This window comes from Lygodium microphyllum, chromosome 16 (genome assembly GCF_053477565.2).
Source record: "Lygodium microphyllum isolate KBCC chromosome 16, Lygodium_microphyllum_v1.1.10, whole genome shotgun sequence".
NCBI lineage: Eukaryota > Viridiplantae > Streptophyta > Polypodiopsida > Schizaeales > Lygodiaceae > Lygodium > Lygodium microphyllum.
The window spans coordinates 82,956,212-82,970,739 of record NC_141150.1 but is presented as its reverse complement, the minus strand read 5'-3'; the positions used below and the strand labels follow the sequence as shown (position 1 = coordinate 82,970,739).

At 40.7% G+C, this 14,528-nt stretch overlaps 1 protein-coding gene across 3 annotated transcripts in view; it reads right to left on the bottom strand.

Moving 5' to 3' along the window:
- The window catches only part of LOC148023043 (P-loop containing nucleoside triphosphate hydrolases superfamily protein), a 127,754-nt gene that overhangs the window by 34,353 nt on the left and 78,873 nt on the right, over window positions 1-14,528 (bottom strand). For 2 of the 3 annotated variants that reach the window (XM_087696045.1, XM_087696044.1), the window contains exon 11: window positions 7,238-7,266. The exons of the other annotated variant lie outside the window; for it this stretch is intronic. In XM_087696045.1, the coding sequence (XP_087552171.1) occupies window positions 7,238-7,266 (29 nt within the window). The remainder of the gene's footprint in view (window positions 1-7,237; window positions 7,267-14,528) is intronic. 3 annotated transcript variants of the gene reach the window in all.

Genomic DNA, 14,528 nt, shown 5'->3' with positions numbered 1-14,528 from the left:
ATTGGAAAGTTATACATCCATCCTTGGATGCTCACCATAGTTTGCAAAGAAAGGAGTTTACTTGGTAGATGTACGGATACTATTATTATAGTTTTGAGAACTTGTCTATCACAACAAGAATAGAGTCATACTCGTCCAATTTGAGAAGATCTATTATGAAATCCACGGATAGAGCAAACCAAGGTCCCGTTGGGATGGGCAAGGGTTGCAAGAGACCATGTAGTTTGTGACGAGGTGCCTTGGCCCTGTTGCGGGTATCACATGATTTTATATATTCCTTAACTTCTTTCCACATCTGAGGCCACCAAAAATCTCTTGAAATAAGCTCTAAGGTCTTATTAACTCCAAAGTGTCCTGCTGCTGGGGTGTCACGACGTTGTTGAAGTACCTAGAGTCTCAGCTTTCCTGGAGAGATATAAAGTAAACCCTTATAGTATAACAATCCATTAGTTTCTTGAAACTTACAAGCTTCCTTTCCTTTTTCCTCTTGATTTTTCCTCTTGACATTGTTGGCCAAATCATCATGCAGCAGGGCTTCATGGATTAACTAGATCAAGGTACGGTTGTCTTGGTGACAACTGGAGATGGCTGCTAGCTGGAGGTGCTCTGGCTTGAGTAGTATTGCTTATCGTTGATCAAAAGCTTCTTCTCCCTTCTTAGGTGCTAAGTAGAATCTTCTTGATAAAGCATCTGATTGGCATTGTTGGCGTCCTAGGTGATAGGCGATGACAAAGTCGAACCTAGATAAGAAGTTACTCCAACGGGATTGTCTTTGATTGAGGATGTGAGTTGTCATAAGTATTCTAGATTTTTGTAATCTATATAGACAGTAACTTTATGGGCTGCACCCTCTAGATGATGACACCAAGTATCAAAGGCATCTACAATGGCAAGGAGTTCTTTGTCATGGATCTCATCGTTTATCTCTGGAGGGGAGAACTTCCTTGAGTGGAATGCCACTAGATGCATATGACCATCATCTCCATGTTGGAACAAGATGGCTCCTACAGCATAGTCTGATGCATCAGTCTTCAAGAAAAATGGCTTGGTAGAATTTGGTTGGTGGGACTAGGATTGGGGGCAGTGGTGAAAGTGGTCTTTAGGGTCTAAAAAACCTTCTCGGCTTCTGGGGTCCATGAGAACTTTGAGTTTCCTATGAGTCTAGTAAGTGGTGTAACTATCTTTGAGTAATCCTTAATAAATAACCTATAGAAGTTGGCAAAGCCAAGGAAACATTGGATATCACGGACACATATGGGTGTCTGCTAGTCAAGAATAGTCTTGATCTTCTTGGGGTCCATGAAGATTCCTTTCTAGGAGACATTGTACCCCAAGAATTCCACTTCTGTCTGATGGAAAAAACACTTCTCGAATTTTGCATATAGTCCTTTTTCTCTGAGCTTTTCCAAAACTAATTTTACATGGTGCTCATGCTCCTTTGGATCTTTTGAGAATATCAAGATATCATCCAAGTATATAACTACAAAATCATCTAGATACTCTCCGAAGATATCATTCATCATATGTTGAAACACTGCAAGAGCATTGGTGAGACCAAATGGCATAACAACATACTCAAAACGCCTATACCTTGTGCAAAAGGTTGTCTTCCAATCGACTCCTTCTCTAATCCATACAAGATTGTAAGCCCCTCATAGACCAATCTTTGTGTAGATCTTGGCTTTTCCAAGGCGTTCCAAGAGCTCTGGTATCAACGGCAAAGGATATCAATTCTTGATTGTTATCTTGTTGAGTCCTCAATAATCCACACACATTCGAAGTGACCCCCATCTTTCTTCTTCACGAAGAGAATCGGAGCTCCAGTAGAAGATTTTGAGTACCTAATGAATACCTTGGCTAATTTCTCATCAATGTTCTTATGTAGTTCAACTAGTTCATCAAGTGATAGCCTGTAGATAGGTCCAAAAGGTGGTTGAGCTCCCTCATGGAGTTCTATAGCACAATCATATAGTCTGTGTTTGGGCAAGAGATCTGCATTCTTTTTTTCTAAGACATCTTGGAATTCTTAATATAGGCTTGATAGCTTGACTGACTCATCCTCCTTACTAGATTCTTTAGCTCGTATATGATATATCATGTAGGTCGGTTCCTGCCTTACTGTGTCCATAAAGGCTTTGGCTCCTAGATATACCAACTTTTCTTGATTTTCACGACTTGTAATCTTTTGCTTAACCCAATCAATTTCTGGGTTGTGTTTCTTTAGCCAAGCCATCCCAACGATGATTGGATTTGTGGGACTAAATATGACATTAAAGCATACACGAGATTTGTGATCGCCAAGAGTTACCATGAATAGTCGGGTTTCCTTCGTAATATCTCCAGAGGTCTTTCATCCATGACTTCAACTGGTGAAAAATTGGTCTTTTGGAGTACTAGAATCTGGTATCTATTCACAAAGCCATCATCAATGAAACATGCGCAGGCCCCAAAGTCGACTAGGGCTTTGAGACAAAGGGTCTTTCTCAGCAGGATTATCTGGATTGTAGCAAGGAAAGTTTCCATGGGTGTGGTTAGGATCAAGAGACCCTTTCTTATATCAAGGTTTGGTTATACGATCTCATTTACAACCGGACATCCTCCTTTTTCTCCTCAAGAATGGTTGCAGCAACTCTTGGGGTTCTTGCCCTCATATTTGGGCAATTTAGAGCGATGTATCCAAGGTTTTCACAATATAGGCATAGATGATTCTCTCTTTGTCTTTGCTTTTCTTGTGGAGTCGAAGGCTGGAATTTGGTATTATCTATTTGCATCAGTTTAAGCTTGGTTTCTTCTTTGATTGGAGCTAGGTTCCATTGGCGAGGCCTTATTTCTACTCACTTTTCTTGTTTCCTCTCAAACAATCTATTATCACACTAGATGGCTTGCATGATATAATCGTTGAGTGTTTTTTCCTCAAGCATAGTGAGCATGAGATTTTTTATGCCATCTTGAAAACCCCATCTGAATTGGCTAAATAAAATACTCCTCATGCCAACTGAGATCACAAATTAATTTCCTAAATTCACATGCATAAGCAGAAGTAGGGCAGTTACCTTGTTGTAGCTTCCGAAGTTTTGTTTTTCCTACACGACCAATGTCCATATCTCCAAATTCGGAAGTGAGCTCGCAAAGAAATCACTCGTAGTTATGAAGTACTAGTATATTATTTTCCAAGATTGGGGCCAGACCATGATAACGCTTGACACAAAGCAAAGTCCCAATGAATCCCACCTTGGAAGCATCATCTGGATACCTATCCATTTGCATGAGGATATAGAGCTTACTTGCTGCAGGAATCCCTTGAACTTCGAACAATCACCATTGAACTTCTCTGGCATGTTAATATTGGGTTCTCTTGTTGGGAGTTGATAAACACGCGAAATCATCTAATCACTTCCTCTATTGTTCTGCAAGTCTCAAATTTGGTCTTGCATCTCTTGAAGCGCATAGCCTAGATGCATAGAGTGTTCTATTTAAAGTTGCGCTTATCGTTCATTCAAGTCTTGAATTTGTTGTTGGAGGTTTTGAAGGAAGGCCACAATTCTTTTAAGGGTCGCCTCCATGGTGCTCACTAGGGCTAGAAAGTAGTCTTGCCAAACTGTTATGGGAGCACTAAACTGTGCTCGAGAGACTAGACTAGATGCAAGATTTATTAAAAGAATTTTGATTTCAAGATAATCCCACATAGGGACACAAGGTACAATGATAGCTTAACAAGATACGGAAAATCCCACAACCCGAGACTGTAGATATAGACAACAAGATTCAATAGGATATGAAGGATCCCACAACCAAGGACTGTAGGTATGGATACTACATAATCTCCCTTGACAAGGATGAACAAGATACAAGACAATACTAGATAAGATCTCATACTGCGAGATTACAAGGTAACAAGACAACAAGAGTATAATGGAAGATAAGACAACAGTAGATACCATGACTAAACAATAACTAGAATTGGAACTCAAAGTTACTTGGAGGTCTCGACTCCTTGAGCTCCCAAGACTTGGCATTGGCAAGACTAAGGAGCTCTATGGTGAGCCCTCTCCTTCTTAAGGTATTGAAGGGCGGCTAAAGATCTTCTAGAATGTTCCATGATGACATCATCAATAATGCAGGCCATGACATGGCATATCTTCTAGAAGATTCTATGATGACATGGCAAGGATGGGTTCCCATGGTTGGCTCGAGGATATCCCGTTAAGAGTGCATTCGTATGGGATGTGAATTCATATGGCATGAGCAAGAATTAATCCGTACACTCGATCATGGCATGTCCATGACAATCACTGCAATTATTCAAAGTATGTTGCACATACTCCCCAAGCAACATGTCAGCAATTTCCAAAATATGTCCCCCGATCCAAGTCCTGGGAGCCATCTGACTACCCTGCTCCTTGAGCATAGAATAAAGTATGGCCTATCTTCAAAGCACAAGACAATATTCGCAATTCCCCACAAGGCAATGCATTTGTCCCTCCCACTAAACAGGCCTCATGAAACCATTCTTCCTTCCATGGATGGGTGGTAATTCCCTAATTACAACTTAATTACAGCAACAACATTTATTACAAAACTAAGCAGCAACAACATTTATTACAAAACTAAGAAATGCAAATTAACTCATAATCTTGGACAATGGATACCTTGTTGACCCCAAAACTAGCGCCCTTTTGGTATTTCTTTAACTTAATTGAAGAAAAAGTCGATGTACAATGGGATTTTTCCAATCCCTTTGGTATTCCAACTCCCCTTGCTATCCAAAATGACCATCAAGTCTTCAATCTAAATTGCCCCTTGATTCGGGCAGCCAATTGGCCTTCACCCGCTTTGATGGAGATGAAAAATACCCCAAATTCATTGATTTTCTCGCCCCTCCACTTGAATTTGATTGAAAACAGCTTCGGCCATGTTGAATCGAAGACTTGGAGCTTCTAATTTCTGACACACTTCTCGAGGTTGTTGTTAAACCCTAATTTCTTCTAGCAAATTAGAGTTTACAGCAGAGAAATCTGAATTTTCCAATCTCTGGTGATCTCAATGCTGTAATCTTTAGAGTAAGGATGTAGAAAGGCTAGGAGATGATAAAGAATGCTAAGGAGAGAGAAATTTCATACTTTCTTCATGAAGAATTGAAAAAAGCAATCATTTACTGCTACTGCCATGTCTCTACAGCTTGTAGATGTTGTCACCTGCTATTGGAAATCCTCTCACTGCTGTTGCCTACAATAAATGTTGCCACCAACAGCCCAACTGCTGTAACCTGCACTTTGGGGGTCCCCAAGGGCTGTCATCTACAACTAAAACCTGCGCTTTCCTGCTGGAAAATGGAGGAAAAGCAGTCCTGATCAGCTCCAACAACTCCCCACCATTCACAACAGCAGAATGGTCACATTTTTGCTATTCTTCAACCTCCCAACCAACCTTCATGGGCAAGTTTGCCAAATGGCAGTGTTCTCAAATGGTTTTTCCAACATTATCCATAATTAAATATTAATTGTCAGTCTTTAAATACTGAAAATTTAATCTAATAATTATTTCGATGCCCAAGAAAATAGTCTGGCTAACCAATTTAAATTGGCTAGGCAACTTCCGTTCCCGGGTGTCTCTGTGCTATCTTTGACCATCAAATTGATCTAAGTACCATTAAATGCCGCTTCTCTAATATCACCAACTGACACTTACGGCCAAATGAATGACCTAGGCCAACAACTAGCACCAAACACCACCAAGTACCTATGCAGCATAACTTATAGCAACTTTGCCTTTCCCATCCCATGATTTCTTCACATCTCAAGCTCGTAAATTTACTCTAACCCCAGTTACACCTCACATGTGTAACATTTACTTAAACATATGATTAAAAATTAATCCACATGTTAAGTGAGGTTTCAAAAATACATTTACTCAAGGTAGCCCTCCCCCTTAAAATCCTTGCAATCGTCCTCGATTGCATTGCCAGATGCATCAAAAGCAAAATAGTGGACTGGAATTTCAACAAGGCATCGTAGTTAGCACAACATTATGCACTACTGCTCAACCATTCCATATGCCCAACACATGCTGAAAATTACCAACCAACATAACATAACATAAGACTCATAAAGAGTCTCAAAAACATTGCCAAATTATCACGTGACATGTCTATTTCTCATGAGCTCAGCTCATCTGGCAAAATCAAACCATAGCATAGCATAAACCATGGCTAAAACATCAATGGCATCATAACATATGCTGTTGTCCATAAAACCAACTGAATACCACAGAATATTAATGATCATACACTCAAAACCAGCATTCATTCATCAGTCCCCTTGATGATCATTAATAAATGCAAATGTACAATTTCAAAGTTACAGTGAAAACCATATCCATTTGCATACCAAACATAATGACTAGTACACTGAATAGTGATCTCCTGGCAAACATATTGTCAACTATAGTACCCTGAATGTATGTTGAATACTTCGGAGATCCACTACATCTAGAGCTGTCCATCACTGAGGAGTGGAGGTGCTAGCTCCCTCACAAGCATCAAGTAATACTCTGGACCCCTGCTCTCTTGAACCTGATAGAATCCCAAACTAAAGTTGACTCTAACTGGAAAGCATCAAGGTACAGCTATAACAACTGAAAATGGTCTAGCAAGTCATCCTCCTCCACTAAATGACCATACAGAATGTAGGAATTGAACAAAGACCTAATCACCACAATGTTCAACTTAACCAATTGAGTTTTGTGTGTGTGCATACGCGCATGCTTGTGTATCTAAATTGTACTCTAGATTATCTCATAGGCCACATTATCCTTATGTAGATTCTCTCTCTCTCTCTCTCTCTCCATGTGCATGTGCATGCACACGGACCCAAATGCACATACAGCACACAGACATAGAAACACATGCACGTGCATACGCATGCATGCATGCATGCATGCACACGCACGCACATACGAACTAGATTATTCAAAAGGAGAGGAAGCTTTACACAGACTTTGAGAAGGCAAGGACTTTTGTCTTCTTCAAAGCAAGGAGAATCGGTGACCTAGAATCAACTATTGTGGAGCCATCAAAGCAAGGATGATGAAATCCTAATATCTAATATGACATTTTTCTGGTAAACTAAGTTGCAAAAAGCATCATGAACTTTGCAATTAGATACTTCTTATTGAGAAAAACTGTGACTTTATCTCTCTTGAGCATTCATGCAACCGACATCAAGGAAAAAGGTGTTACCCTTGCTTTGACTTCTCTTGGTTCTCGTCCTACACAGAACAAGATACAATATGTGAATTAGTCTTTTGAAAATTACTCAAACACGTTATTCAGGATTCTTATTGATCTAGCCAATCATTAACATACATCAAGGATCTACAGATTTTTCCATGCTTTTGCTATGCTTCGTAAAATTTCTGAAGTACAAAGTTGTGGAATTGATCCAAGGTTCTTTATAACAAACTTAGAAAACCACAAACATATGTTACTGTGCTGAAATGATTTAAGAAATAAGGTTTTGGGTGTAAATTTCTAAACAAGCAGCTAACATTGTCTAATTTAGACTTTTCTCAATAGTCTGCTTTTGAACTTTAGATTCACCATGATAGTCAATATTCACATGTTCCAAGTGCTGTTTTTAGTTCTGATCTTGCCATTTTCTATGACAATAGCACTGCAGTCTTCACTCCTATGTGACTGAGGGCAGAAACCTGAATGATCAAACTCTCATCTCAATAACCATTATCTGCATGGTCAAGTGCCTCCCCACCCATCATTATTGGAATCAACTGTTGCCAATCTTCAACAATGTTGCTTATGGTTATACTAGTATTTTGTGATGTTCTTGCTTGCTTCAAAGCTTTCATTGCTGCAAGTACTTGGCACTATACATTAAACTTTGAGTCCCCCTTTTGTCATCTGGTCAAATTTATGAGCCCCACCTACAAAAATTATGGTTTGCTACATACATTTCTGGACTTTCTTCTAAAGGTTGTCTATGAAAGTTATGCTTTCTACCTTTGCATCACTCAGCATAATGGTTCTTATTTTCCCATATACAAGCTACCAGGTAATGCTTGCTTAATGCAGCTTTCCACTTGTTTGTTGTTGGACGAATTGACACTTGTTTCCCCATGCATTCATCAATGCTGCTGGCAAGGTGCTTCCAAGCCAAGTGTTAAAGTAAACAAGATATAAAGAAAAGGAGCATGCAACCTGGCCATAGATCCGCCCACCTGCTTAGAGCCATCCCCAGGCTTGATCAAGGTGCCCACAAGCCTACAAACCCCAAAGCTGTAGCAGCCCCACACTAGTACAGTAGCACCATGTACTGCCAAAGCATGCTCCATGCTTGTAGCACAATGTCAGATAGGTATTTTGTATCTAGGGAAAGCGACATCTAATTTTAATTTGTAGCTCTATACTTGCCTCATAACACATTTGCTTCCATCAGATGCAACTAGGCCAATTAGCTTTTGTTGATCGCTCGGCACTCTTGCAATCTAGATCCTGTCCTGCTACTTGAATTCACATATATGCATATTAGGATTTCCAGTAAATGGCCACTAAAATGTAAGCTGACAACAGTCCTATATTAATCAATCCTAGCTCAGTGATACAGTGCATCCATGCAGCATTTCAACACTCATTCAACGACTATTAGACTAATGCACTCATTCAACACTTGTAGCTTTACCATATCACACAAACAAGACCTGAGCCTCTGAGACTGCCCATTGAGCCTCCCCATTTGGGGGGTGCCACACAAGGCACCACTGCTGACCAGCCCTAGCTGTGTCCTCCTCTCACCACAGTCCCTCCACCTCCTACACCTCATCACTACAGTCCCTCCACCTAGCTGCTGATCCATCCAGCTCCGGCCACTTTCTGCCTCAGCACTGTTGTCTCTTCCTACCGGTGCCACTTTTCCCACAGCCCCACCTCAAGCTGCCCACACCACAGCTCACACACCTCTGTCCTATCTGTCCTCACCCCAGCCACTGCACCCAGCTCCCACCCCACTAAGCATCACATGGCTGGCACTGCTGCCCCCAGCGCCCACCCCACTAGCCACCACATGGCTGGCATTGCCACCTGTTGAGCTAAAACATGCAATAATGCTGATTAGCCACTTCAACAGCCTCAAAACATACTAAAAAATGCTCTCTTTCGAGTAAAAACCCTAAAGTGGTGCACAAAGAGTTCAATGGAAACCCTAATTTGGGAGGATCCTTCCACATCTATAAATAGGCAAGCTGCCCACCATTCAGGCTGATCCCTTTTTGAAGGTTCTCAACCTTGTATGCAGATTTCAGCCATCAATCTACCTCCACGTGGCTGTCTAGCCTTTGTGACTACTACCACTCCATCTCTAGTGCTTGGTGTCTTCTTCCACAGCTGCTGCCCACTAGGAGACACCCTTCCAGGCTGCATTTGGTATCCTCTAGCCATTGCTAGCATCTTCATCACCTTCTATAGCTTGTGTTTGGTCCCATACCAGCCATGCAATTGTTCTTACACACTCCAGCTACTTGTGTTTGGGGTCTCTTCCTCAAGGCGACAGGTGCTGGTGCTCCTCATCTAGGTGACATCCACAACTTGTGTTTACACTCGTATGGGGGCCGCCTTCCATCGTCACAGCTTCTCATGATTGCGTTTGGTGATCCATTCCCTTCTGCCATCATCGTTTTGCAATTTCCTCTTTTTCCACACTCCAACAAGTGGTCACACAATTGGGATCCATCTCCGATGGACGTCACTCTCTGACACTCTTCTACTCTGCCCTCAAGCATCTATACACTCTTACATTCATTTACAATATTCATTCACTTCCAAGTCCTTTTTTTTTTCCGTAAAAGGACTTCCAAGTCCTTCTCTCTCTTCTTCTGTTTGTGTTTGCTTCTGTGTTTGAGTTTTGAGTTTTGTGTTTATGGTTTGAGTTCTGCACAGTCATTGTCAGTTTCTTTGTGTTTCAATCGTGGTCATACTATCTGTTTTACCTTAGTGCAAACTGTAGCAGTTTTCTTCACACATGGCATCAGAGCCGATGCTCTTATAAAGAGTATCCAACAGATATTGTGGAGAGCTTGGTTTTGCACAAGACACACAAACGCCACGTAACTAACTCATATTGTCTCAAATACCTTCTTCTCGGGTTTCTATGATCATAGCAGCTAGGAACATCAAAAACGTTTAGAAACGAGACATTAAAAACGTGTTTCGTAAGTTTCTTTCAAGGGAGGGGTAAAATAAGAAACACGTTTTTTTATATATAGGGATCTTTTAATAGTTTTAACTAGGGAAAGAGGTTTTAAACCTCTATGGAGCTCTCTCTCAAACAAAGAAAGGCCAATCAAGCTTGAGTGATAATACATGAGAGTCAATTGAGAATAATACATTAAATATCCATGATCCATTATTGACTTATGTCAAAGTTAGTCTTTAGACAAGCTATATTATGGTTCAGACCTCAAAGATTATGAGTCATACATATCACACAAAGAAAATTGAAACAAACATGTAAATAGCTCATGTACAATATCGACTGAGTCAAGTTGCAACATCATGATTCTCATTCCAAAACAAACTAACAAAATGTCAAAATCCAGAATGAATCATTATATAGCCCAAAACTATCACCCAAGTGACCAAGGTACAAACAAGTACCAACCAACAATAAATAACCACGTAGAAGCACAGATTTCAGATCTGTAATTAAAATTTCAGAAGCACCAAACCATGTGCTACAGCATTATCCAACTAATTACAGTTGTTCCAAGTGCATATGCATCACATTACATGAGAAATCCCAAATTTTAGCTGCAATTTCTGTTGTACATGTACCCACGGGCATAAAATTTGACACACATGATCAAAAGCCCCAAAATTTTTGTGCTCAAAGCATCAACCACACGTCTGCATTTTCTCTGTCATGCATACAACAGGTCAATTTTACCAAAATAGACCAATTTCAGCAAAACCCCCAAATTTTACCAAGTGTTGATGTCCAAATTGCATGGAATTCAACCTGCATGTACATAAAATGACCAAATGCTGCACAGATTTTGCCCAAACTGCAAAAGCCCCAAATTGCACAGGGTCCAATGTACATGAAAAAGCCCCAAATTGCACAGGGTCCAATGCACAGGGCCCAAACTGCAAAAGCCCCAATTTGTGCATGTACATGAAAAGCCCCAAATGTCGAGGACAAAATGTCACAAATTCCTGCAATTTCTGAGACAAAGTTGCTTGTCGTGCATTACATTCCTCAAATCTGGGAAAAGCCCCAAATTTTTTGAACCACAATTGCACAATTCTGACCTTTTGTGCCTAGCATGCGAAACCTCGTCAAGAAAGGGGTGTGGAAGTTGATTTTTTTTTCTTTTTTTTTAACGATTTTGAAAAAAAAGGTGTGATGGGATCTATTGACCCCGTGCAGGTCGCCGACTGGACGTCGCTTATGCCTACTTGCCATGAACCCATCGTCTGTTGCCCGATGGTCACGCTCTGTACCGTCATGCGCCGACTACTACCCTCGTCAACTGCTGCACACGTTGTCCGCTGCCCGTCGTGGCCTGCCCACCATGACCTGTCTCCTCGCTGAAGTCTCACATGGCGCCTCTTTACAATGCCTACAAATGTCGACTGTCCTCACTACCTGCGACTAACCACAATGTCTGCAGTTGTCTCTTGCTAGCTTTGATACCAGTTTGTAGTAGAGGGTTAGGCACGAAAATCAAGACAGTCAATCGTTATGCACAGCGAGAGACAGACAGAGTGAGAGAGAGTAGAGCAAAGAGTATGCACGTTTGTAGGTACTATGATGAGAGAGCACCTTTAGGTTTTTACATAGATATATATGTGTGAGTACAAGTGGTAAGGGTGTGTTCACACCCGAGCACATTTAGAGGCATGAGGCTTTTATTCCCAACACAAGGATTTCCATCTTCTGCTCCACGTGTCCATATCCCTCATCCATGGGCTCCTCATGTGGGTTACCATATCCATGCCTAGTCAATCGATGCCCACATTCGGATCCACTATGCATACACCTTATCCATCTCCTAGCACTACCACTCTTGTTGTAACAGCCAAGAATGCCTTTATAAGGTGCCCGTCAATGATTCATGCGAGGAATTTCTGTGTAGTGCCCCCTCTGTTATACATCATTAAAGCACGAAAGACCGTTCTCTGTTTCTCCTCCTAGCCACGTCTAGGAAGTACTGGCTCGACTCCTCAATCCTCATGTCTCCTACCAGCCGTCTCCTTAAGGTGAGTTATACTATTTTTGCACTCACTCACTTCCTAGGCTCCCCTTGACCCCATTCGAGTGCCCAAGGCCCCCGGACGGTCTTCTCTCGCACTTATTCCCCAAAGTATTACACCATAAATATAACATTTCCGCCCCCTTAAGAATCGGTTTCGTCCTCGAAAACGATACTTGGAAGGTCCAACTGAAAATTGGGAAACCTTTTCCTTAAAGTACTTACTCGCTCCCATTTTGAGCTTTCTTCCGAACAATCTTTCCATTAGACCACATATTCTTGATAAATAGTATTCCTTGTTCGTCTGTTACGAACATTTATAATTCTTTCTAGTTCATGTGGATTAGATTGGTTATCTAATAGCTCCTCAATATTATCATTTCAGATTAGATTATCCATATCACCCAGCTTCTTTCTTAGCTTACTTACATGAAAAACTGGATGTGTTTTACTACCAGCAGTAGTTGGAGCTTGTAAACCCATTCTCCCACCCTTTTAAGTATTGTGAAAAGACCACAATACCTCAGTGACAGCTTTGCACATCGTCCCGTTTTCATGGTTTTAGTTTGTTCAGGCATCTTAAGATAGACCAATTCCCCTTCTTTAAAGGAGATATCTCTTCGGTGAGGATCTGCATAAGCTCTAGCTCAATTTTGAGCCTTCTTAATATTTTATTAAGCAAATTTTAACATATTATTCATATCCTCCAAAAAATCCTTAGCTGCCTGAACCTTTTCCTTATGCAATCCTGCTGTATGAGAAGCTCTGGGATGAAACCCATACATTAGCATAAATGGACTATATCCAGTGGAAGAGTGCTTGGAACTATTATATGCAAACTCTGCTATTGGTAGATACTCTTCCCAATTGGTTTGTCTTTTACTTACATATGCCTTGAGCATATCTTCAAGGATTTGGTTAACCCTTTCAGTTTGCCCATCAGTTGCAGGTGCTCCGCCGTACTCATGCTAAGTTTAGTATTCAACTTCCTAAATACAGTACGCTAAAATTGACTATCAAATTTCCTATCCCGATCAGAAACTATATTTTCTGGAAGGCCATACAATCGCCATATGTTCTCTATGAACAATCTAGCCAATTCTGGTTTTTTAACATCAGTTGAAGTTGGAATAAACCTAGCCATTTTGGTTAACCTATCCATAATCACCCACACAGAGTCGTGCCCCCTTTGTCTTCTAGGTAACGCGACAATAAAGTCCATAAAGATACTCTCCCATTTTCCCGAAGAAATCTCTAATGGGTAGAGAAGTCCTCCCATTTTCAATCTTTCAGCTTTATTAACCTAGCATTTATTACATTTGATCCCATAGTCAAGGACGTCCTTATTCATTCCAGGCCAATAGAATTGCCTTTTAATAAGACTATAAATCTTATTAACTCCTAGATGTCCCGCGCTAGGGGTATCATGACACTCAAAGAGTATCTGACGTCTTATTTCTTCATCTTTCGGGACACATACCCTACCCTTGTAGAGTACATAACCATTATCAATGGTAAAATTCTTCCACTTGAATTCCATTTGAACAACCCCTGATGCTCCATTTCCTTGTTGAACATCCTCAAAAGTTCCTTCCTCAGTGGAGACCCTTCCATTTAGATCCCCATTTTCTATTGCTTCCCATATGTTGGAATATGCCGCATCAACCTGGCATTTCTCTTTTAACGATTCAAGCAAATCAGAACAGAATTGAGTAAAACTCAATTCATTTATAATGGGCATTCTACTGAGCATATCAGCCACTATATTGTACTTTTCTTTTCTATACCTTATCTCATAGTCGAACTCTTGGAGGAGTTTGGCCCATCTAGCTTTACGCCCTTGTAGATCTGGTTGGTCATTAAGCCACTTAATGCTTTCATGCTCCGACAAGATCAAAAGTTTGGCACCATACAGATAGTACCTCCATTTCTTCATTGCATGTACTATTGCATACAACTCCCTCTCATAAACGGAATAACCATTTTGCATGGTCTAATTTCTTACTTTCAAAAGCAACTAGTCGACCCTCTTATAATAAGACCGCGCCTACTGCCCTATCACTGGCATCAGCTTCAACCAGGAATGGTTTATTGCGATCCACAATTAATAGTACTGGGACGGTAGCAATAGCTACCTTAAGTTTTTCAAAACTTTCATTTTGGTCTGTTCCCCAATTAAAGCTCTTCCCTTTCCCTTGAAGTTGGTCTGTTATTGGAATAGCTAAATTGGCATAATCTCGAATGAAACTTCGATAAAATCTAGATAA